At 38.2% G+C, this 24328-nt stretch overlaps 3 protein-coding genes across 4 annotated transcripts in view; 2 read left to right on the top strand and 1 right to left on the bottom strand.

The window, feature by feature from the left end:
• LOC111797527 (microtubule-associated protein TORTIFOLIA1-like) overlaps nucleotides 1-7458 on the bottom strand; it is a 9093-nt gene extending 1635 nt beyond the window's left edge. Inside the window, exons 1-4 of the mRNA XM_023680550.1 lie at nucleotides 6532-7458; nucleotides 4783-4974; nucleotides 643-742; nucleotides 1-524 (exon numbers count right to left, since the gene is read on the bottom strand). The exon at nucleotides 1-524 is cut by the window's left edge and continues 1059 nt beyond it. Of these exons, the coding sequence (XP_023536318.1) occupies nucleotides 1-524; nucleotides 643-742; nucleotides 4783-4974; nucleotides 6532-7242 (1527 nt within the window). The 5' untranslated portion in view covers nucleotides 7243-7458. The remainder of the gene's footprint in view (nucleotides 525-642; nucleotides 743-4782; nucleotides 4975-6531) is intronic.
• A 3030-nt stretch (nucleotides 7459-10488) lies between these two features.
• LOC111797670 lies at nucleotides 10489-13263 on the top strand. 2 transcript variants are annotated; one of them, XM_023680748.1, is made up of 2 exons: nucleotides 10489-10730; nucleotides 12158-13263. In XM_023680748.1, the coding sequence occupies exon 2, from the start codon at nucleotides 12229-12231 to the stop codon at nucleotides 12775-12777; it is 549 nt and encodes a 182-aa protein (XP_023536516.1). In that variant the 5' UTR covers nucleotides 10489-10730; nucleotides 12158-12228; the 3' UTR covers nucleotides 12778-13263. The 2 variants fall into 2 exon arrangements, with proteins under 2 accessions (XP_023536516.1, XP_023536517.1); XM_023680749.1 differs by lacking the exon at nucleotides 10489-10730 and adding an exon at nucleotides 10765-11286.
• A 7341-nt stretch (nucleotides 13264-20604) lies between these two features.
• LOC111797311 (septum-promoting GTP-binding protein 1) lies at nucleotides 20605-23421 on the top strand. The gene is made up of 6 exons (XM_023680289.1): nucleotides 20605-21081; nucleotides 21175-21295; nucleotides 21367-21463; nucleotides 21544-21583; nucleotides 22838-22921; nucleotides 23066-23421. The coding sequence occupies exons 1-6, from the start codon at nucleotides 20662-20664 to the stop codon at nucleotides 23228-23230; spliced, it is 927 nt and encodes a 308-aa protein (XP_023536057.1). The 5' UTR covers nucleotides 20605-20661; the 3' UTR covers nucleotides 23231-23421.
• The last annotated feature ends 907 nt before the right edge of the window (nucleotides 23422-24328 follow it).

The raw sequence follows: 24328 nt of genomic DNA, 5'->3' as shown, positions 1-24328 counted from the left end.
ATTGTACGCTCTTGTTCTCGAGTCTCTTCCGTTAAGTTTCCCCTCATGCCATTTATCACGCCCAAGATCATCGTAATCCCTCGGCTTAGCCATTTGAGCTCTTTCCGAGTCTCGAAATTTATTGAATGCACTTTGAAAATCATCTGCGTGAGTGTTTTCAACATGAGTTGATCTTACTCCAGCATTTGCATCCTCAGGCTCCAGTTTCTCGTCGTTCGTGTTCGAAGAACTGGCATGTCTGCGAGGAAGAACCACCTCGACAGGCAAATCCCCGGACCCCCTAGTTTCGAGTTTCTGAAAGAACTCTGGGTTCAACTCTTTGTCGGTTAAAGCAGGTACTTTCTTCTTCAATAGTACAGCTGCTTTATCTGAAATACTACCACATTTCGTTTTCGAAGCTGAATTCGATACAGGGACGGAATCCTCGGATTTATCTTTGTCTAATGACCTCCCTCCCTGAGGTGAATTCGCGTTTTTCAGGTCGGACTTTTTGGACAACTCCGCTGAGTCATGGTTTTCACCATCTGAAACATACAAGCAAGAACATCGGGTCGAAATGGAACGAGAGTTAGATGGCACGAACAAAAAAGGTAATCCTCCAACGTCCAGAAGGAAGTAAAAACGGAAGACGAATCACTACACCTTGAGATTCATTCTGGCTTTCTGCAGCTCCGTCGGTATTCCCAGCAAGTTTCTTCCATAGCTGTAGTGCCTCGGTCATGCTGTCTCGAACGGGTCTTATCTGTAAAAATAATCTGGATATCATTAATATAACAATCATAATTTCTTTTCGCATGCATATATATCAATGAGATTCAGAAAAACACTCAATTAAGATCAGGAATAACGGCTCAAGCTCACCGCTAGCAGATATTATCCTATTTGAGCTTTCCCTTTCGGACTTCCACTCAAGGTTTTTAAAACACGTCTATTAGGAAGAGGTTTTCACACCCTTATAAAGAATATTTCGTTCTCCACCCCAATCGATGTGGGATCTCACAATCCACCTCCCTTCGGGGCCCAGCGTCCTAGCTGACACTCGTTCCCTTCTCCAATCGATGTGGGACCCCCAATCCACCCCCTTCGGGGCTCAGCCTCCTCGCTAGCACATCGCCCAGCGTTTGGCTTTGATACCATTTGTAATGGCCCAAGCCCACCGCTAGCAGATATTATCCTATTTGAGCTTTCCCTTTCGGACTTCCCCTCAAGGTTTTTAAAACACGTCTATTAGGAAGAGGTTTTCACACCCTTATAAAGAATATTTCGTTCTCCACCCCAATCGATGTGGGATCTCACAATCCACCTCCCTTCGGGGCCCAGCGTCCTAGCTGACACTCGTTCCCTTCTCCAATCGATGTGGGACCCCCAATCCACCCCCTTCGGGGCTCAGCCTCCTCGCTAGCACATCGCCCAGCGTTTGGCTTTGATACCATTTGTAATGGCCCAAGCCCACCGCTAGCAGATATTATCCTATTTGAGCTTTCCCTTTCGGACTTCCCCTCAAGGTTTTTAAAACGCGTCTGTTACGGGGAGGTTTCCACACCCTTATAAAGAACGTTTCGTTCTCCTTTCCAACCGATGTGGGATCTCACACTTATCCTATATATTATACACCACATCATTTTCAGTGTTTTTCATCAGTTAAGCTTACTGCCTTGACGTTCAGACCCGAGAATTCGAGTACCTTTCCTCGAATATCTCAAGTTCTTAACCAGTTTCATGGGAAAATCATCCAAAATGTCAACCCAAAGAGATCTATGAACCTAATTCCATTCCAAACAACAACAAGCAGCCACTAAAATACGCTCGAAAGCTTCAACTGCTCCCATACTCTCACCAACAAAGGTCTGGAACATTCATTCATAATAAAGCTTACAACAGGAGAAGATGAGTGTAATAGCCCAAGCCCACCGCTAGCAGATATTGTTCTCTTTGGGCTTTCCCTTTCGGAACTTCCCCTCAAGGTTTTAAAACGCGTTTGCTAGGGAGAGGTTTCCACACCGTTATAAGGAATGTTTCGTTCCCCTCTCCAACCGATGTGGGATCTCACAATGAGCTCTAACCATCCCCCGTTCAGTATGCTAGTAACTTTTTTCTATGCCTAGTTCATGTTGTTCATGCTTTTCACTTCAAAAAATTGGCTACTTTGATCGGGAAGACTTAAAGCTAAACTTAAGAATGCTATCTTGTATGAGAAACCAATAACATTCATTTAAACCATTGGAGTGAAAAGCATTCAACCCATGACATTCACCGGTTCAATCTTAGATGCCCTCTCCTGGTTTGATAAACATTAATGGATGACATTATCATTGAAGGCCAAACGTGAGATGCCACGCCACATCAGTTTGGGAGGAGAACGAAACATTCTTTACGAAGATGTGAAAATCTCTTCCTAGCAGACGCATTTTAAAAACCTTGAGGGAAAGCCCGAAAGGAAAAGCCCAAAGAAGACAGTATTTGCTAGCGGTGGGCTTCGGCTGTTACAAATGACATCAGAGCCAGACACCGAGTGATGTGCCAGCAAGGTGTGTCAGCAAGGATGCTGGGCCCTAAAAGGGGTGGATTGGGGTCCCACGTCGATTGGAAAAGGGAACGAGTGCCGGCGAGGACACTAGGACCTAAAGGAGGTGGATTGTGAGATCCCACATTGGTTTGGAAAAAAAACGAAACATTCTTTACAAGGGTGTGGAAACCTCTCCCTAGGGGAAGCTCGAAAGGAAAAGTCCAAAGAGGACAATATTTGGCTAGTGGTAGGCTTGGGCCATTACAAATGGCATCAGAGCCAGACACCGAGCGATGTGCAAGCAAGGTGTGTCAGCAAGGACGCTGAGCCTTGAAGGGGGGAGGATTGGGGGGTCCCACGTCGATTGGAAAAGGGAACGAGTGCCGGCGAGGACGCTGGGCCCTAAAGGAGGTGGATTGTGAGATCCCACATTGGTTTGGGAGGAAAACGAAACATTTTTTACAAAGGTGTGGAAACCTGTCCCTAGAAGACGCATTTAAAAAAACTTGAGGGGAAACTCGAAAGGAAAAGCCCAAAGAGGACAATATTTGGCTAGCGGTAGGCTTGGGCCATTACAAATGGCATCAAAGCTAGACACCGAACGATGTGCAAGCAAGGTGTGTCAGTAAGGACGTTGGGCCCTGAAGGGGGGTGGATTGGGGGGTCCCACGTCGATTGGAAAAGGGGACGAGTGCCAGCAAGGACGCTGGGCCCTAAAAGGGGTGGATTGTGAGATCCCACATTGGTTTGGGAGGAAAACGAAACATTGTTTACAAGGGTGTGAAAACCTCTCCCTAGAAGACGCATTTAAAAAACCTTGAGGGGAAGCTCGAAAGGAAAAGCCCAAAGAGGACAATATTTGGCTAGTGGTAGGCTTGGGCCATTACAAATGGCATCAAAGCCTGACACCGAGCGATGTGCAAGCAAGGTGTGTCAGCAAAGACGTTGGGCCCTGAAGGGGGTGGATTGGGGGGTCCCACGTCGATTAGAAAAGGGGACGAGTACCGGCGAGGACGCTAGACCCTAAAGGGGGTGGGATTGTGAGATCCCACATTGGTTTGAGAGGAGAACGAAACATTGTTTACAAGGGTGTGGAAACCTCTCCCTAGAAGACGCATGTAAAAAACCTTGAGGGGAAGCTTGAAAGGAAAAGCCCAAAGAGGACAATATTTGGCTAGTGGTAGGCTTGGGCCATTACAAATGGCATTAGAGCCAGACACCGAGCGATGTGCAAGCAAGGTGTGTCAGCAAGGACGTTGGGCCCTAAAGGGGGGTGGATTGGGGGGTCCCACGTCGATTGGAAAAGGGAACGAGTGTCGGCAAGGACGCTGGGCCCTAAAAGGGGTGGATTGTCATATCCCACATTGGTTTGGGAGGAGAACAAAACATTCTTTACAAGGGTGTGGAAACCTCTCCCTAGAAGACGCATTTAAAAAACCTTGAGGGGAAGCTTGAAAGGAAAAGCCCAAAGAGGACAATATTTGGCTAGTGGTAGGCTTGGGCCATTACAAATGGCATTAGAGCCAGACACCGAGCGACGTGCAAGCAAGGTGTGTCGGCAAGGACGTTGGACCCTAAAAGGGGGTGGATTGGGAGGTCCCACGTCGATTGGAAAAGGGAACGAGTGCCAGCAAGGACGCTGGCCCCTAAAAGGGGTAGATTGTGAGATCCCACATTGGTTTGGGAGGAGAATGAAACATTTTTTACAAGGGTGTAGAAACCTCTCCCTAGCAGACGCGTTTTAAAAACCTTGAGGGGAAGCCCAAAAGGAAAAGCCCAAAGAGGACAATATTTGCTAGCGGTGGGCTTCGGCCATTACAAATGGCATCAGAGCCAGACACCGAGCAATGTGCAAGCAAGGTGTGTCAGCAAGGACATTGAACCCTGAAGGGGGGTGGATTGGGGGGTCCCACGTCGATTGGAAAAGGGAACGAGTGCCGGCAAGGACGCTGGCCCTAAAAGGGGTGGATTGTGAGATCCCACATTGGTTTGGGAGGAGAACGAAACATCCTTTACAAGGGTGTGGAAACTCTCTTTAGTAGACGCGTTTTAAAAACCTTGAGGGGAAGCCCGAAAGGAAAAGCCCAAAGAGAACAATATCTGCTAGAGGCGGGCTTGGATAGAAAATTGACATATAGTCCAGCAAGTTTATGAGTAAAAAGATATCTAAAATTCTTGAATGTGTTAACAGGAAACACGCACACTAAGATAAACCAGAGATAGAACAGAGCAAATGAGATGCTTTATACAAAGAACAAATGAAAGTAAGAGATAACCTTGTCAAAACGGCAAGCCTCAAGAACTGCCAAAGTGGAAGCACCTCCATCTGTTATGAAATTGCTTGAATGCAATGCTAATGCACTTAGTGCATCAGCTGCTGCCTTGCGCGTTGCCCAATCAGTGCTCCCAAGTAACTCATGAATACTTGGTAGCAAATGTTCCAAGCTCTGTTGTCCAATGGCACCAACCTAAAACAAGTCATTGGATCATCATAAATTGTCATTGGTTCTCATAAAAACTAAACAATCTATCATATATACAATGTTAACCGTAAAGGAATACCCTATTATATATTCACGATTTGCTCAAACATGAGAACGAAAGAAAGATCCAATTCTTCAGAGATATTACAATATGTTCTGAAACGACCCAGATCCACCGCTAGCAGATATTGTCCTCTTTGGGCTTTCGCTTTCGGGCTTCCCCTCAAGGCTTTAAAACGCGTCTGCTAGGGGAAGATTTCCACACCCTTATAAATGGTGATTTGTTCTCCTCCCCAACCAATGTGGGACATCACAATCCACCCCCTTCGGGGCCCAGCGTCCTCGCTGGCACTCATTCCTTTATCCAATCGATGTGGGACCACCCCCAAATCCATCCCCCTTTGGGGTCCAGCGTCCTTACTGGCACACCGCCTCGTGTCTACCCCCCTACGGGGAACAGCGAGAAGGCTGACACATCGTCCGGTAACTGGCTCTGATACCATTTTGTAACGACCCAGATCCACCGTTAGCAGATATTGTCCTCTTTGGGCTTTCCCTTTCGGGCTTCCCCTCAAGGCTTTAAAACACGTCTGCTAGGGGAAGGTTTCCACACCCTTATAAATGGTGATTTGTTCTCCTCCCCAACCAATGTGGGACATCACAATCCACCCCCTTCGGGGCCCAGCGTCCTCGCTGGCACTCATTCCTTTATCCAATCGATGTGGGACCACCCCCAAATCCATCCCCCTTTGGGGTCCAGCGTCCTTACTGGCACACCGCCTCGTGTCTACCCCCCTACGGGGAACAGCGAGAAGGCTGACACATCGTCCGGTAACTGGCTCTGATACCATTTTGTAACGACCCAGATCCACCGTTAGCAGATATTGTCCTCTTTGGGCTTTCCCTTTCGGGCTTCCCCTCAAGGCTTTAAAACACGTCTGCTAGGGGAAGGTTTCCACACCCTTATAAATGGTGATTTGTTCTCCTCCCCAACCAATATGGGACATCACATGTTCTCTATGGTAACTGGGTTCGTTAACTATGGTCAACAAAGAGTATGTGCTGCAAGGTACATTGGTCGGGTCAAGTTTGTTTGGCATCTATGACCCCTACCCTCCAAACAATATGGGAGCCTTTCAACTCGTACTGCTCACACTCCTAGATCTTCACAACACCTCCTCCACCATAGTGTGAGCTAGGAGCAGCTATGAAAAGCGAGACCTACTTCCAAATTCGCTTTCAACAACACCACGAAAAAAGTCAACTATGGTAGCCTACTGATCTGATCATAGGTGAAATCCAATCCCTTGGCCTCTACTCGGTAAATAGAATAGGTGTTTAGTTCTTTCTCCTTCGTCTTTGAAGGATTGAACGAGGTCTAGCAAATGAGCATTCGACTAAACTATCCTCTTCTTCTTATACTGTCATAGTGCACTGTTTCTTAGTCCTCACTCCCCTCTAAATATCATTAGTTATTCATGAATCTAAGCTTAAATACCATTCCATGATGGAAAAAACAATGAAATAGAGAGTAAAACGAACCTGTGATAAATTGGATACCACAGTCAAGAGTGAAGCCTTTGCCAAAAAATTTGGATTGTTCAGCAACTTACAGATCCTGGGGCAAAGCTTCTGAAACGCCATGATGGGTGGGCTGGCAGCACACTCCACCATCTTAGCCATACACAATGCGGCACCAGATTGAACGCCCTTGTTCTGTTCTCCCATAGCCTCAAACAAAGGCTTAACAAACAAAGCCACCACAGAACCAAGACCTCCATTATCACCACCAGAACTATCCCCTTTCAAATACTGCGCCGACAGTGCACCAATGGCATCTCTACACGAATCCTTCACGCCAGAATCCGCATCCTTAACCCTTCTTATGATATGGGCTATGATTTTAGTCAAATGGGTCGAAGTAGAATCGCTATGAGAAGCACAAACGAGTGTTAAAAGCCGCAATGACTCTTTCTTCACAGAGGGTTTTGGGTCAGCAGAGGAGTCGTAGAGGCAATTAAGCAGCATAGGAATGGCTTCCGGGGAGATGGACTGGATGATTTTCTCCATGTCGTCAATGGCGATCTGGTGGGTGTCTCGATCGGAGAGCTTGGAGATAGCGGTGAGAATCCTTTGCTTGAGTTCAACCATGGCGAGATGGGATGATAGAGAAGAAACCGAGGATCTGGATGTGGGCGGCGATTGAATTGGGGGTTTTGTGGGTCTCGATGATTTGGGTGCTTGAGAACTCATTATGAACAAAAGCAATGGCGGAGACTCGATTCAGAGCTTCAATGGAGGTTAAGGAACAAGAATGCAGGTGAAGAAGAAGAAGAAGAATATTAGTCGATTCGAAGAAGGTGGGAAGCTTGCAGGAGACAAAAATGGAAGGAAGGTGGGGAAGAAAGGGGAGAAGTGAGAAGCAAGTCTTGTGGGTCAGTAATCAAAGTAGAAATGAGGGCTAAAATCACGAAGCTTTTTCGAATTGATAGCAAAACGAGACCTATATGAATGTTTTAACTGCTTTATTTCCCCCCTTTTCTGATTTTTTGGATAATTCTCGGAGGCCCATTAGGTAAGATTCCACGTCGGTTGGGGAGGAGAACGAAACACCGTTTATAAAAGTATAGAAACATCTCTCTAACAGACACGTTTTAAAAATCTCGAGGGGGAAGCCTAAAGGCTAGCGGTAGGCTTGAGATACTACAAATGGTATCAGAGCCAGACACCAGGCAATGTGTCAGTTGATAGGCTGAGCCCCGAAGGGGATGGACATGAGGCGATAGTGCCCGCAAGGACGCTGGGTCCATAAGGGGGGTGGATTGGTGGGGTCTCGAACAATATGCCCGAGTAGGCTGAGCCTCGAAGGGGGTGGACATGAGGCAATGTGCCAGTAAGGACGTTGGGTCCCGAAGGGGGGTGGATTGGTGGGGTCCCACATCGATTGGAGTAAGGAACGTGTGTTGGTGAGGACGCTGGCCCCAAAAGGGGTGGATTGTAAGATCCTACATCGGTTGGGGAGAAGAACGAAATGTCGGGACCAAGTGCCAGCGAGGACGCTGGACCTCGAAGGGGGTGGATTGTAAAATCCACATCGGTTAGGGAGGAAAGCGAAACACCTTTTATAAATGGGTGAAAACCTCTCAATAGCATATGCGTTTTAAAAACTCTAAGGGAAAACCCGAAAGAGAAAGCTCGAAAAAGACATTTGTTTTCTTCCCGAGAAATGGAGTTCTTAACAATTGACACTAAAAGTTGTAGTTGGTTGTCCTTCGTATCGAACAATTGTAGCAACAGGTTAGGCTATTGTGAGACCCCACATCAATTGGAGAGGGGAACGAAACATTTCTCGTAAGAGTAAACATTTCTCGAGCAGACACATTTAAAAATCGTGAGGCTAACGGTGATGCGTAACGGGCCATTAGGTTGTTACAAATGGGATCAGAGTCATATAGTAGGTGCTGTGTCAGCGATGACGCTAAGTTCCCAATGGGGGTGGATTGTGATATCCCACATCGGTTGGAGAGGGGAACAAAACATTGGTTATAAGGGTGTGGAAACGTTTCCCTAGCAAACGTGTTTTAAAAACCATAAGGATAACAGTGATGCGTAACAGACCAAAGCAGACAATTTATGCTAACAGTTAGGCTTAAGCAGTTACAGCTATTTTATACTGACATGTTTTGAGGGTGCGCAAAAAAAAAAACGAAAAGGTTATTCATGGGACCCATCCCATGTGATCGAGATTGATTGGGTTGGTAGCCCTAAAAGTTCTTCCGTCCCGTGAATTTTATGTCTAATAAAACCTTAAACTTTTAATTTTGTATACCGTAGATCATTAAATTTAAAAAAAAAATTAAAACCCTCGTGAGATGAATTTATAAATTTAAAATTTTTGTATCTTTACGGACCAAGAACTACCCTTTCGTTCAGGTGACCGCCCAATTACCTCCTTCTCGAAGGTCCAATTAGATCTAGAAAAATAAAAATAAAACCATTTTATAAAAATTTAAAAAATAATAAAAATTTCCCATAAAACCAATTTTAAATAAAAATTGTACGTCGCACATATTCTATATATTCGATTATCCACTCATAACTATCAATCGTATCATAACTAACAGGTTACAGTTAATTCGTCTCGTATCAGATCAATTTGAATATAGCTAATAAATTTTCTTTAATACAGTAAATTCAAGGTTAAGATTTAAATCTCCGATAAAATATCTCAGTTATGATTATATCGATAACAGACTGCTCATTAAATTATTATATACAGATGTCGATCATTTAGATATTAAAATTTTCCAATCACAATTTATATTAACTTAAATTTGGGATTATTATTATTATTATTATTTATTTATTTATTTATTTATTTATTTTGTAAATTGAATTTTACCGATGAATGATGGAGAGCCAGCTAATATTAGGTGGCCAAACTGTCATCTAATGCCATTTTACAATATTTCTTGGTACATTTAATAAATTTTTTCTTTTCTTTTTTACCCACTTTTTTCCATTAAAAGAAAATTTAAATTTTTTACTTTTAAATGTATTTTTCCATTTAATTTAAATTAATAATTATTGAACTTTCCCGTTTCGGGCTTCCCTTCCACACCCGAGTGTTGCGTTCTCCTCCCAATTGCTGTGGGATATCACAATCCACCTCCTCTCAGGGCCCAACGTCCTCTCCAACTAATGTGGGATATCACAATTCACCTCCTTTCAGGGCCCAACGTCCTCCTCAACTACCGTGGGATATCACAATCCACCCCTTTTCAGGGCAGAACGTCCTCCCCAACCAATGTGGGATATCATAATCCACCCCCTTTTAGGACCTAGCGTCCTCCCTAACCAATGTGGGATATCACAATCCACCTCCTTTCAGGGCCCAGCGTTCTCTACAACCAATCTAGGATATCACAATCCACCCCTTTTAAGGCCTAGTGTCCTCGCTAGTACTCGTTTCTTTATTCAATCAATGTGGGACCTCCCACCAAATCCATCCACCCAATCCCAAATCCATCCATCCCCTTCAGGGCCTAACGTCTTTACTGGCACACCGCTTCGTGTCTATCCCCCTTTGAGGAACAAACTCCTTGCTGGCACATTGCCCGATGTCAGACTCTGATACCATTTGCAACGGCTCAAGCCTACCGCTAGCAGATATTGTTCTCTTTGGACTTTTCTTTTCAGAATTCCTCTGAAAACTTTAAAACGCATATGCTAGGGATAGGTTTTCACACTCTTCTGTTTAGTTCTCCTCTCCACTGTTCAATCAAGGTTAAAATTGGTATTTTAGATCAAAGAAAATCAAAATAATATTTTTATCCAAAATGATGAAATTAAAATTAATCTAAGAGGTCAACTCATAAAAAAATGAATATTTCAACCATTAAAGTTTGATTTTTTTTTTTTTAATTAAAAAAAATGATCTGGAATGAAAGAGAAAGTTCTTACTTTACCCAGAAAAAAGAAAAAAAAGTATTAAAAATGAAATTAGTATACGAAAATAAAAGTTCATCTGTGGGGGAAAGCCGAGAGTGATTGATGAAGAAAGGACGATGGCCAAACTTTTTTGGAGATGGAGATCATTACAATTTGAGATCTAATTTCATCCTTCAATCTTCTTCGGAGCTTCAGATTTTGTTGCCATTTTCGGATCATAACTTAAAAACCCTATTTCCCCCTTTTGATCTTCCCTTCTTGGTTGCAGATTTTGCCGATTTTCTCTTGTGGTATGCTCTCTTTCTCTCTCGTTATCGGTGAAGTGTTCTTGTTTTTGGTTTTTCATCTTCTTTTTGATTAATGGATGATGGATTCTTTTCTGAAGCGATTGATGATTTTGTTGGTTCTTTCTTCTTTGATACATTGTTTGAATCGCTTTCTTTGGTTGGAGCTCATTAACTCTGGTTGTTGATGTGATGTTCAAGCTGATATAGTTTTAATGTTGATTTGAATGACTTTTGATGTGGATTTGCTTTACGAATTTTGTGGGTAGCTTGTAATCTTAATTGAATGATATCAATTGTGTGGGGCAGAGGGAGTAGATAGTAAGCAAGAACACTGTTCTTTCGAACTAACTGTGGTGTTTTCCATTGAAACTGGTTCGTTGGCAATGGCGTCTATAGAGATTTGTGGAAAACGATCCTCCATTATTTGCACCGTTTTCTTCGATTTGTTACTCTTTCGAGTTTCGTGGGAGACATGACTCGTGTTCGTCTATGGGAGATTCGACGGATTAGATATAGAGCCTTTCGTGATCTTTCCTTGCAAAGATCTCCCCCATTTCAGGTGCCTTTGCTCAAATGACATCCATTTTGGAAAAGACCTTGTTTGATTATAAGCAATTTGAGCTTTATTCTCTTGACTTTGATTCAGGGAGTCTGTTTAGATCTATGCTTCAAGGATGAGCTCATCTGGTCTCTTGAATCCTTGGATTTTTTTTCTTTGTCAAATCTTTATTCCACAAAACAAGGAAGATTTGCATTCCTAAGTTGTCAAAAGTTCTTTGATTGGCATGTCTCTTATGGGTGGATTCATATCTTCAATGTTATCTAGAGATCTTTCCTTTTTGTGTTTGTTGTATGCAAATGGGAGAGTAGGATTTGACTCTGTCTTTGAAGCTGCTCTTTTTGTGGGAAGTATGGCACTGTTTTTTTTTCTTTCTATGAGTTGATGATTTTTGGAATCGTGAGGCGTAAAAGAAGCATTTTCAACGAGATCCAGAAACCACCAGCCACTCCCCCCAGTTTAATTCCTTACAGTGACAGAAGAAATAGGTTCAGGACAGAAGCTGATAGTTAATTTAGCTTTACCTCGTTTGATCAGGTTCCGGGGGAAGGAGAGAAGACATAGGTTTTTGGTCCTAAGTTTTCTTTCATAAGCTATTGGAGCCTCTTCCCGCAATTTTCATTACATTTTCTCTCATGGTAGTAGTTTCGTTTTCAAGAATCATTTTAACCATTCCATTCTGTCACATGAACTCGTTGCTGTGCTCGTTTAGTTTCTATATCGTCGGGGCCTCCTCTCCCTGTATGATTCTGTGGTGGATTGATTATAATAGTAATTTATCCACTTCTTTGTTTCTGAGTCTTATGAACTCCAGTTTGCAGGATCACCCTGTGGTACAATCAATTCTTACAGTTCTCTACTTCTTTTTCAGGTGATGATATGATAATGGATTGTTGAATAATCTTCCTCTTCCTTCCTAAGAGATACTTATCTGAAAAAAACATGGTTCAGAAACTGCAACCTATCAAAGGAGGTGGAGGATCCATTAACGTCGGAGCCACCGGAACGATTAGCTCCCTAATGATGAGGGAATTAGAGTCTATGAGATCCAACCCGAAAAAGCCGGTAACTCCCAAAATGAAATCTTCATCTTCTACTAGGACTGTTTCATCTGCTGCTTCCATTCCTAACAGACTACAACAAAGTAAATCGTTCGATGCTGCATCCATTCCTAACAGACTACAACAAAGTAAATCGTTCGACGAGGTAAGCAATAGAAGGTATAACACTGTTAATAACCGAAGCTTTGGGAAGTCTCATAATGCTACTAAAGCCGGTTCGAGGGATGTCCAACGTATGCCAATGCTTGGTTCTAATGATGTTTATACAGATGGACATAGCTATAGAGAGAAACCAGAAAGGAAAGGACTTAGAGCAGTTCCAATTGTGGACGTTAAGTGTAATAACCCGGATAGAGCTTGGTCTAGCCGCCCTCTATCGAGTCGACTCAGAAAACTCGGTTTTTCAAAACTATCAGAAACCTTTGCTTGATTCTGCAAGACTTTCTATCTGAATATTTGTCACTTTAGGAGGTTTTCTTGTATTTAGTTTGTAGGGTTGTATAGAAAGAACTTCTTGTGGAGCCTGTAACTGAATCCCGACGACCCGAAAATCAACGAGTGGTTGCATAATATGATATCAAACTCTGCCGTGGCTGCCCCCTTCATCAGGAGGCTGCTCTCACTCAACTGTCTTCTTGACAATCAAGCTGATGGGAAGCTAAACTGTGTTCGGTTTGTTGGTCGTTTTATTCGACATGTTTGTGTCCAAAACTTGTAAGTTTGTAATGGTAAAGATTGCCTTTACCACTTGGGTCCCTTTTTGATGTTTTGCAGTGTAATTTGCTCATTTTCTTTGTTCTTGGCTACTGATCTAGTGGACCAACTCATCAAAGTTTCCATTGATAGCCTGAAATTCAGTGGTTCTGTCTTGAATGGCAAGGAAAATTTAATAGAACTTAACCTATATGATTTGATTTGGATTGGATTGGATGAGTTGTTCGGGTCATCGGAACATATGAACACCTCTATAGAGCACACTTCTTCACGAAGATGATGTGATCCTCTTTTATGTTTAGTTTTGATTATTAAAAGGTTATTATGGTTTTTATGTATCTTTTATGTGATCATCGGGACATATGGTTATTAAAAGACATCTGGAGGCTAATTATGAGTTTAGCTTAGAGATGTTTATTATACTCGCGGAGGTGAGGTCTCGTGGAGATTTGCCTCGAATGGGAGAGGCTGTTTAGATGAGGAATGGGGTAGAGAATAGGGAACAACTTTTTTTTTTTCTTTCTACTTTCGTTTAATCTTCCAACAAGTTGCGTAGTTTAGCTGCTTCAGCTTTTGAGAAGAAGGCATACATACTATTCTTCAAAGTAAAGATTAAAAAACCTACTAAAAAGATGACTAAAACAAAGTAGAGTCTCTTGGAGGATGGAAGTCCCACATCGGCTAATTTAGGGAATGATCATGGGTTTATAGGCGAGGAATACTAACTCCATGGGTTTATAGGCGAGGAATACTAACTCCATGGGTTTATAGGCGAGGAATACTAACTCCGAGGCCTTTTGGGGAAGCCCAAAGCAAAGCCATGAGAGCTTATGCTCAAAGTGGACAATATCATACTATTGTGGAGAGTCGTGTTCGTCTAACAGAGTCGACCAACCAGGAGAGGTGTTGGAGGATGGAAGTCCCACATCGGCTAATTTAGGGAATGATCATGGGTTTATAAGTGAGGAATACTAACTCCAAAGCAAAGCCATGAGAGCTTATGCTCAAAGTGGACAATATCATACTATTGTGGAGAATCGTGTTCTAACAGAGTCGACCAACCAAACATCAACATTGTTGTAGCTGGTTGACTATTTCGCAAGTAGATATTATCCGCTTTGAATCGTTATGTATCGTCGTCAGCCTCTCCCCAGTAGAAGCGTTTTAAAACAAGACAATATCTGTTAGCAGTGGGCTTGAGCTATTACAAATGGTATCAGAGTCAGACACTGAGCAGTACCAACGAGAACATTGGGTCTCGAATGGTGGAGATTGTGAGACCCCGCATCGAGACAATATCTGTTAGCAGTGGGGAGCAGTACCAACGAGAACATTGGGCCTCGAATGGTGGAGATTGTGAGACCCCGCATCGATTGGAAAGGGGAACGAAGCATTCCTTATAAGGATATGGAAACCTCTTTTAAAACCTTGAAGGGAATCTCATAACGAAAAAGGACAATATCTATTAGTGGTATGGTAGGCTTGAACTATAATGCACACCAAACAAACCGCCCTTCAACATTAAGATTATATAATATTATTAATTTTTTTAGACTTATTTAACAAGTTTTTCATTAATTGTTTTAGTTTCTTTTTAGAATAAATATAAAACGAGTATTTAAATTCAACATTTTACTAAATTACTGGCCGAGTTGGATTAATGATCGAGTCACGAAAGAAAATTTATTTGAACATAATTTGGTTGGTATAAGTTATTAATTTTTTAATAATTAAAGAATGGAATGAATGTAGCTTTCATATCCAATTCAAGGCTTGGTGACATATGTACCAAACTATATAATATATTTTATAATAAGGTTTTTATTTCAAGGATATCTAGTTTGTTGGGTTTTATTTTATTTATTTATTTATTTATTATGGCCACTACTTTGCTATTTCTCACCTACTATTTGATTAAATTCATGTTTAGGTAGGATATCAATTCAAACCAAAAAAAAAAAAAAAAAAAAAATTTTATTCTAATCTGACGAATAACTTAATCGTACGAAAGTTGTTCTTTGCAGATAATCTTGACGTATGATCAAGGCTCGGGTCACGTGTATTTTAGAAAACATGAGCGAGAAAATGCATTGAAAATCATTTAAAAGCAATTGATATTATAAGCTAAAAACGAACAAGTAACAGTCACAGCTTTGATAGTATATAACTCGGGTATGGAGAATTGACAACTAGTCGCATTCTCTTACAGTATATTTCGAGGGCATTGTAGCCTTGACAGGTGTGGACATAGCTTTCGTGACTGGTCATATACCTAAGATTTTTGGAACAAACATGCAGCCATGACTAGGACATCTGACACGTGGCTACAGGCAACACGCTTTAGACAAACGAACGACGATTAGACATATTTAAGTGTGTTGCCTGAGGAAAATTCACTTCGTCGTTTTGTTGTGTTAACAACAGGCGTCAGTAGCACGATAGCTACATCTTACCAGAACGGAGGTACAGGGGATCAGCGTTGGACACTAGTTAGGAAGGTAAAGTAAAATAGTGGTCGTAATTGATCGCACAACAAAAAAACAAGTAAGAAGGTCGAGTCGAGCAAGTGTGTTGAGCTTCCATGACAACTTGTTGTTTGAGGCTACATGATCTATGAGGAGAGTCGACTTCAACTCAATGAAAAAAATCTAGGTTTTTTAAATATTATATTATTATTTTAATATTTCTCTGACTATTTTAATTTCTAGAAATTATTGTTTTTTTTAATAGAATATCGCCAACCAATTACATGCCGACACATGTAACAATTTTTTAAAAAGAAAAATATTTATAATCTAATAAGATTATCCTAGCCTTATTGATGCTCTTCATATATATATATATATATATATATATATTATTTTATAAACAATTAAATTTAATTTTGAATAGAATTAGAACACGAACGACGATTATAACTATAAATAGCGGGTCTAGAGATTTATCGAAATTAGCACCTATCTAAAAGTAAGTAAATATAGGTTCGAGGAATACATTCAAAGTTACCCACCGTACTTTTTTTAAAGAGGTCGAGATCGAACCTAATTCTCACACCAAAACTGGTAGATCATGTGCGTATACCCTTCCCGAAAATAAATTAAATTAAGCATAATAACGTTTTGGGGTTAGAATCCACTTCACTATCGCTATAGTGAATTCAAAAGAGGTCAAAATCCCGATACTCACTAAAGGGTTGTAAGTCCTCGGTCGGTAATGTGATGAAGCTTCAAAAATTAGGGTAAGTGGTTGTTGAACCAAAGTTTTTAAGTGGAAGAGAGGGACGGGAAAATTTCACTTTGTCGTTTTTGTTGTGTTAACAATAGGCGTCAATAGCACAATGGCTACATCTTACCAAAACGGAGGCACGGGGTATAGCGTTGGACACTAGTTAGGAAGGCAAAGAATAATAGTTGTGGTAATTGATCGCACATCAAAACAGTAAGGAAGAAGATTGAGCCGGGCAGGTGGTTGAGCTTCGATGATGACTTGTTGTTTGAGGCTACATGCTCTATAAGGAGAGTCGACTTCAACTCAATTGTTAATAGCTAAGTAGGTCAGTGACGGGAGATCTCTGTTGTTTTTTTTTTAGTTTTCTAAATGTTACTATCGGTCTCCCTCGACTAGGTTGGATCATCATGAGTTAACCTCGACCATAATTGATTTTTCCACCCCAAGGGCCTTACCTAAACCGAAGTTAACCGTAAAATTCCGTATTTATATGGATATCATTTCGATTCATTCCCAGAATTAAAACAAATTAGAATTCTAAACTCTCTACGACATATTTTCCAGCCGGTTGTGGGCGAGGAGGGATTCATTCGAACCCCCGACACCGTGGTTCGTAGCCACTTGCACGAAGATTTTACGAAATAAATTTAATCGAACAATCACATCATTTCAAAACAATGTAATTATAACTCACCCAATCAAATCAAGCCACGTGGAAGATTCATTATTATCTTCGCATAACATTATAACCTATATATCTTTTATTAATAATTATGTAACGATATAATATCATAATCTAACAAAAATATATCATATCATATGATATACAATTAATCCTTTAATTTAATTATACAAAACAGATGGGGCCAATGTGTTATTTAATCAAACCATACAGCTTTATTATTATTTATTTTTTTACTTTATTCTAAAAGCATCGTATTCATATATTCCCTTTGATCTAGATCCACCAATTAAAATAATTCTTTTTTTTAATGTCAGTAAATTTCTTAAATTTAATCATTATATTATACTTGTATTATTATTATTATTATTATTTTTTGTATACATACTTATATTTAATTTATTTAATCAAATATTATTTTTAAAAGTTAATAAATATTTTTAAATTTTTTTAAAAAAGTTTAAATCGAGAAATTCACGAGTATTTTTTAACGTGGTAGTAACCGTAAAGTTACCTTTAAATTGAAAAAGTTTATGAATATTTTTTAAACGTGTTACTGACCGTAAAAGTAATTTTGAATTTTTTAAAAAAAGTTTTAAAAGTATTAATGAAAATTTTGATATCGTAATCGTATTTTTAGACATTTTTGCAACCATTTTGAAAGTTTAATGATATTTCTGTGTTAAGAATGAGAAATAGCAATAGAATGGGAATCGAAGGTATATTTTCATTGATATTCATAAGCTTTAAATATGATACAAACTAGCAACTAATACCTACCAATAAAAAAAAAATATAAATTAATTAAATATTGAGAATAAAATAAAATATACTATAAATTAAATCACTGAGGAAATAATATTAAGATATATTTCATAAATAATATATTCTCTAAATATTATATCTCAACGAAACAAAATATTAAAATATTGAGTGTTTCCCGATATTTTTAATTCTTTTTTTAATTTATAGGTATTATTTAAACTTTTAAAATTTTACGGGTATTTTTTTATAAAAGAAAATGTAAAATATTTTTATTAATTTGGCCTAAAATCTAGTGCTTATTCTATCGAACACAAAATTTAAATAAAAATTTAGATATTTTTAATAAACAAAATTAAAATAAAAAAATATTGTGATGGAATAATTTAATAAACAAAAAACAAGATTAAAAAAAATAGGTAATTAATATTTGACCAACTATTTCTTATATATTATAAAAAACGTAAATAAATAAATAAATAAGAAAAATACAAAGAAATAAATAATAAATAAATCGTAATAAAGTATGCGACTTTCTAAATTGCTAAAAACACGTTTTTGAAAATAATTGAAAATGACTCTCATTGAAACGGACAAAACATTAAATTATTTTTAAATAAAAAATTGGAAATAATATAAAAATACCCACAAAAATACACTCAGTAAGTGCCACGTCATTTATTGGGATTATAAAATTCTTCAATTATTTTCTTATCCATTATATTTTTGTTATTATTTCTCCAAATTTTTATATGTTAATCAATTTAATTTTACCCTTTTCTAATATATATATATATATATATATATATATATATATTTAAATATTAATTTTTATATGAAAAAATAATATAATTTTTTAAATAGGTAATTCAATAATAATGAGTATTTAATAATTAAAAAAATATAAATAAGAATAAAAAGAATTAAAGAGGATTTTTTTTAGTAAATGAAGAATTTAGGTGGGCCCTACCTTTCAATTTCATTCATTAAATTTGGTAAATTTCACTTTAATTCTTAACAATTAATCACTACCTTTTATTTATGACCATTCACTTTAACACAATTAATTAAACATTGCTTTTTATAGCTATATACCACTTTTTTAATTTTTTAAATTAAATTTATAAAAATTATTTTTATTTTAATTGTTATTTTAGTTTTTAATTTGAATAAGGTTTTTAATATTCCCTAAAAAAATAAAAAAATAAAAAATATGTTATATATATATATATATATATATATATATATATATATATATATATATATATATATAAATTATTACACACAAAATTAAAATTTAAAAAAAAAAAATTATTTAACATTTTCAATGGGTATATTGAAAAATTTGATTAAAAAACTCTTCATAGTAAACTAAATAAATCAATTTTAAAATTTGAAAAAAAATGAAAAAATTAAATAAAAAAACGTGTCGATATCTCGATAAAGGTGTTAAATTTTCATGAACATGTCGATATAAGAACTGAAATAACATTTATATGACACGAGAAAATAAATAAATAAATAATATTATTAGAGTGAATATAATATAAGTAATAAATATTTAAATGGTTAATTGTTGACCTTTAATTATTTTTCGGTTTAAATTTCATTTGTGATTATTGAAATTAGGAGTTTAGGACGGAAAACGACAAAAGAGCGAAATTGACGGAAATAAAATTAAATAAATAATTTTTTAAAAATTGAAAAAAATTAAATAAATAAATTTTAAAAATTACAAAGGCGTGCGTATTGTCAGCTGTGTTTTCAGGCATGCACTTTAACGACTAGACATTTACATCAAACTCAAAATTAAACATAAATAAATATATATATATATATATATATATATATATATATATATTATAATTTTATTTCATTAAATATTATTATTTTTTAATTCTAATTTATTATGCTCTTAATATTTTGTTTCTTTGATTATAAACCATTTTATTTCATTAAATATTATATATTTAGTTTCTAATATTTATTTATTTATTTATATTTGATTCATAAATTTTTAATTTTAATTTATTATGCTCTTAATATTTTTTTTTTCTTTTATTATAAACTTAAGATAATTCTCTAAATTAGCCGATGTGGGATTTCATCATCCAACACCTTCTCTCAAACAAAGTACGCCTCCCCTTGATCGAGGCTCGACTTCTTTGGAGTCTTAGTCATTTTTAACTATACCTTCGAGGAGATTTGATTCCTTTTCTTTTGGAGTCCTTTATTCAACATTCGAGGATTTACCAATCTATTGACACGATTAAGTTTAGGGCGTGACTCTGATATCATGTTAAATGAACACGACTCTCCACAATGGTATGATATTGTCCACTTTGAGCATAAGCTCTCATGGTTTTGCTTTCGGCTTCCCCAAAAGGCTTCACACCAATGGAGAGAGTATTCTTTGATTATAAACCCATGATCATTCCCTAACTTAGCCGAGGTGGAACTCTTATCATCCAAGAGATCCCACTGAAACTCTTGATCCCACTTATGTTTCTTGAACTTTTGATCCGATAGTGGACTTTCAATCCCACTTTTGTTTCTCATTCTTAACAATACGACATATTTTAAACTTTATTTAATCTATTCAAAACAAGTTTAAAAGTTTAGGATTCTATTAGACATAAAATTATTTATTTTATTTTATTTTTTATATATTATAGGTCGGGCCTAATATTAAAAATTTAAAAATCTTAAAATAATTTTTTTTTTTAATTTATTAGAAACTTTTAAAAGGTGGAATTATTTATTAATTTTTTTACTTTAAATTAAAAAATTAGAAATTAAAGTAAAATTAAAGATGGATATAAAAAAGAAATAAGAAGAACCAAAAAAACCGGTCAACTGTCTGTTCTTGTTGATGCTGGTCCAGTCTCCCACTTCGCCTTCGTTGAAATTTGTTGGGAAAACCGCCAAATGCCCACAAACAACAAGCCCACTGCCGCTGCCATTGAAGCCGATGGCAAAAACAAGCTCAAGCTCCCTCACCTCCCTTCCCTTTTCACCGCCAAGGTAGCCCATGACGCCGCCGTCGCCATGACCAAGCTCTGCCGGAGGCTCGTCCGGTGGAGGCTCCTCGAACGAGTCTCCCTCGTTCGTCACTTCTTTCGCTTCGTATGGGATAGAGTTTTTGCGTGTTCTTCTGGAAAAACCCCTAAAAAATACTGCCGCCTCTCCTCCCGCTCTCCGATGACCGCCGTGGACGGTGGGTGTTCGTTGGAGCTGTCGAGGATTAGCCATGGATTCGATTCCGATTCCGATTTTGATTCTTCTGAGATGGTTTCTCTCAAGATTAGCCTCTTGGGAGACTGCCAGATTGGAAAAACAAGCTTCGTGGTAAAATTTCACTCGTAAAATGTTCATCTAATTTCCCCTGTTTCTCTGTTTTCTGAACGCTTTTGTTTGTTTGTTCTTGTGATTTTTGATTAGATCAAGTATGTGGGGGATGAACAGGAGAGAAATAGCTTACAGATGAGTGGAATAAACCTAATGAACAAGACATTAAGTATCCAAAATGCTCTGATTTCATTCCGTATCTGGGACGTTAAAGGTAAAATCAAACTCCCCCACGTTTCTTGATTTCTGAATCAAAAAATTTCTAATACGAGTAGTTCGATGAAGGTGATAGCAGTTCACAAGATCAACTTCCATTAGCCTGCAAAGATGCAGTAGCAATCTTGTTCATGTTCGATCTAACAAGCCGACGAACTCTAAACAGGTCCGTTTTAAATCAAAATCTTGTCATTCTCGTTTGAAAAACTTGAAATCTGAGTTCATTTTTTGGCTCTGTTCTTGCAGTGTTGTTGATTGGTATACAGAAGCGAGGAAATGGAACCAGGTATGAAGTTTTTGATTCCATTTTTGGCCAAATTTTGAACTGTTTCATTTCATCATGAGTGATCCATTTGGCCGTTGTGGGTGAAAGTTTCTTTTGAGCACTAAGTGTTTGATAAAAGTCCTGTGAGAACTGATGAGCTAGAGATGTGAGGCTTTTACTTTATCTTTTGAACTTGTGAACCGCTAAAAGGTTACTTCTCCTCCACCCAACTTGTTCTTGAAGATAATGGTTTGTTACTACTCATTACGAGATGAATAGGTACCTACCGGGGCATAGTTCAACTGATTTAGGTATATACAGTTGTGGGAGATTCGAATCTCCCTTACCCACCTTAGTTAAACGTTTGTATTAGAACATATTAGAACATGTTTGGGGTATATTTCTTTAAAGGTCGACGTCATTAGGAGATACCGACTGGAGCATAGTTCAACTGATTTAGGTATATATCTTCATCAGCTAAGAGGGAGGTTCGAATGTCCCTAACCCACCTTAGTTAAACGTTTGTATTAGAACATGTTTTGGTAACTTTGATTTCTATTATTTGTACAACCTTTAAATGTCGACGTCATTAGGAGATACCCACGGGAGTATAATTCAACTGATTTAGGTATATATATTTATAAACTAGGAGGCCGGAGGTTCGTATCTCCCAAACCCACCTTAGTTAAACGTCTGCATTCAAACATGTTTGAATAACTTCGATTTCTATTATTTGTATAAGTTTTAATGTCGCCGTCATTAGGAGATACCCACCGGAGCATAGTTCAACTGATTTAGGTATATATCTTCATCAACTAAGAGGTCGGAGGTGCGAATCTCCGTAACCCACCTTAGTTAAACGTTTGTATTAAAACATGTTTGGATAACTTCAATTTCTATTATTTGTACAACCTTTAAATGTCAATGTCACTAGGAGATACCGACTGAAGCATAGTTCATCTCATTTAGGTATATATCTTCATTAACCAAGAGGTCGGATGTTCGAATGTCCCTAACCCAACCCACCTCAGTTAAACGTTTGTATTCAAACATGTTTGGATAACTTCGATTTCTATCATCTGTACGACCTTTAAACATTGACTTGATCGTAAGTTATATGTGGTGTTTGGTTCATGTATTGTACTCGTGTCGTATATATGGTACGAGGGTTTGTTTATCATAGGCTACATGGCTCATATTTCACAAATCTTAGCCTGTTTGTTTACCAATCGACGAGCTCGGAGTAACTCTCGGGTCGGTTCTTGTTTATTGCAGACAGCCATTCCCATTCTGATAGGAACCAAATTTGATGACTTTGTTAGACTCCCTCCAGATTTGCAGTGGACAATTGTGAGTCAGGTAAATCAATCATGATCTTGAAAGTTCCATTTGAAAGCTTTTCTCAAATGATCTTGAAAGTTCAATTATGGCTAAGACTTTCTGCCATAAAAACCGCGTGGAATTATTCAAATTCTCTTTGAATTGTTGTTTTTGTGTTCATAGGCACGAGCTTATGCAAGAGTTATGAAGGCTACCCTATTCTTCTCTAGCTCCATTCACAACATCAATGTCAACAAGATCTTTAAGTTCATTGCCGCCAAGCTCTTCGATGTCCCGTGGTCTGTTGAGCGTAATCTCACTGTCGGTGAGCCGATTATCGACTTCTAACTTTCGTTATACTCGACTTGACTCTGATGTACATACGATACGACAGAAGGAAAGAAAGAAGACGAAGAACTAGATTTTTTTGTTGTTTTTTCCCTGCAGGTTGATTGATCAGCTGTTGGGATTGGTTATCTGAAATCTGTTTTTGTAACTTTTTGTTTTAATCCAAATGAAGGGATTCTAATTTCAAGGAATAGAAGAAAGATGAGAAGAAAAGATAGAGAATCAATGATCTGATTCTTTCTTACTAGTTGATACTCGACGATATCGATACTCGACACATCGAGAGATTATGGTGGGATTACTATTTCCATGGCTAACCTGAAACCTATCGATACTCGACACATCGAGAGATTCTGGTGGGATTACTATTTCCATGGCTAACCTGAAACCTATCGATACTCGATACATTGAGAGATTCTGGTGGGATTACTATTTTCTATGGCTAATTTTAAGCCTATCGATACTCGACGCATTGAGAGATTTTGGTGGGATTACTATTTTCCATGGTTAACCTGAAACCTATTGATACTCGACACACTAAGAGATTCTGGTGGGATTACTATTTTTCATGGCTAATTTGAAACCTATTGATACTCGTCACACTGAAAGATTCTCGTGGGATTACTATTTTCCATGGCTAACTTGAAACCTATCGATACTCGACACACTGAGATATTTTGGTGGGATTACTATTTTCCATGGCTAACTCGAAATCTGTCGATACTCGACAAACTAAGAGATTCTAGTGGGATTATTATTTTCCATGGCTAACTCGAAACCTATCGATACTCGACACACTAAGAGATTCTAGTGAGATTACTATTTTACTTGGCTAACTCGAAGCCTATCGACGATATCCATATCTAGTTACTTGAATTTGTATAGCTTGAGATTATAGAATCAAAGTCGAGCCTTCTATGGTACTGAGTGCATGAATTTCCCGAACTCTAGTTTCTATGTCGTTTGTACCAATTTTAGGTTAAATTCGAAATTTAGTGATTATGTCTATCTAGTCTCTAACCAAGACGTTATCACTTACGTTTATAGCCTTGCTAAATTATGATGCTACATATCTCGAAAATTAAGTATATAGTACGC

This window comes from Cucurbita pepo, chromosome LG06, assembly GCF_002806865.2.
Source record: "Cucurbita pepo subsp. pepo cultivar mu-cu-16 chromosome LG06, ASM280686v2, whole genome shotgun sequence".
In the NCBI taxonomy this organism is placed as follows: Eukaryota; Viridiplantae; Streptophyta; class Magnoliopsida; order Cucurbitales; family Cucurbitaceae; genus Cucurbita; species Cucurbita pepo.
This window is presented reverse-complemented; position numbering and strand designations above follow the sequence as displayed.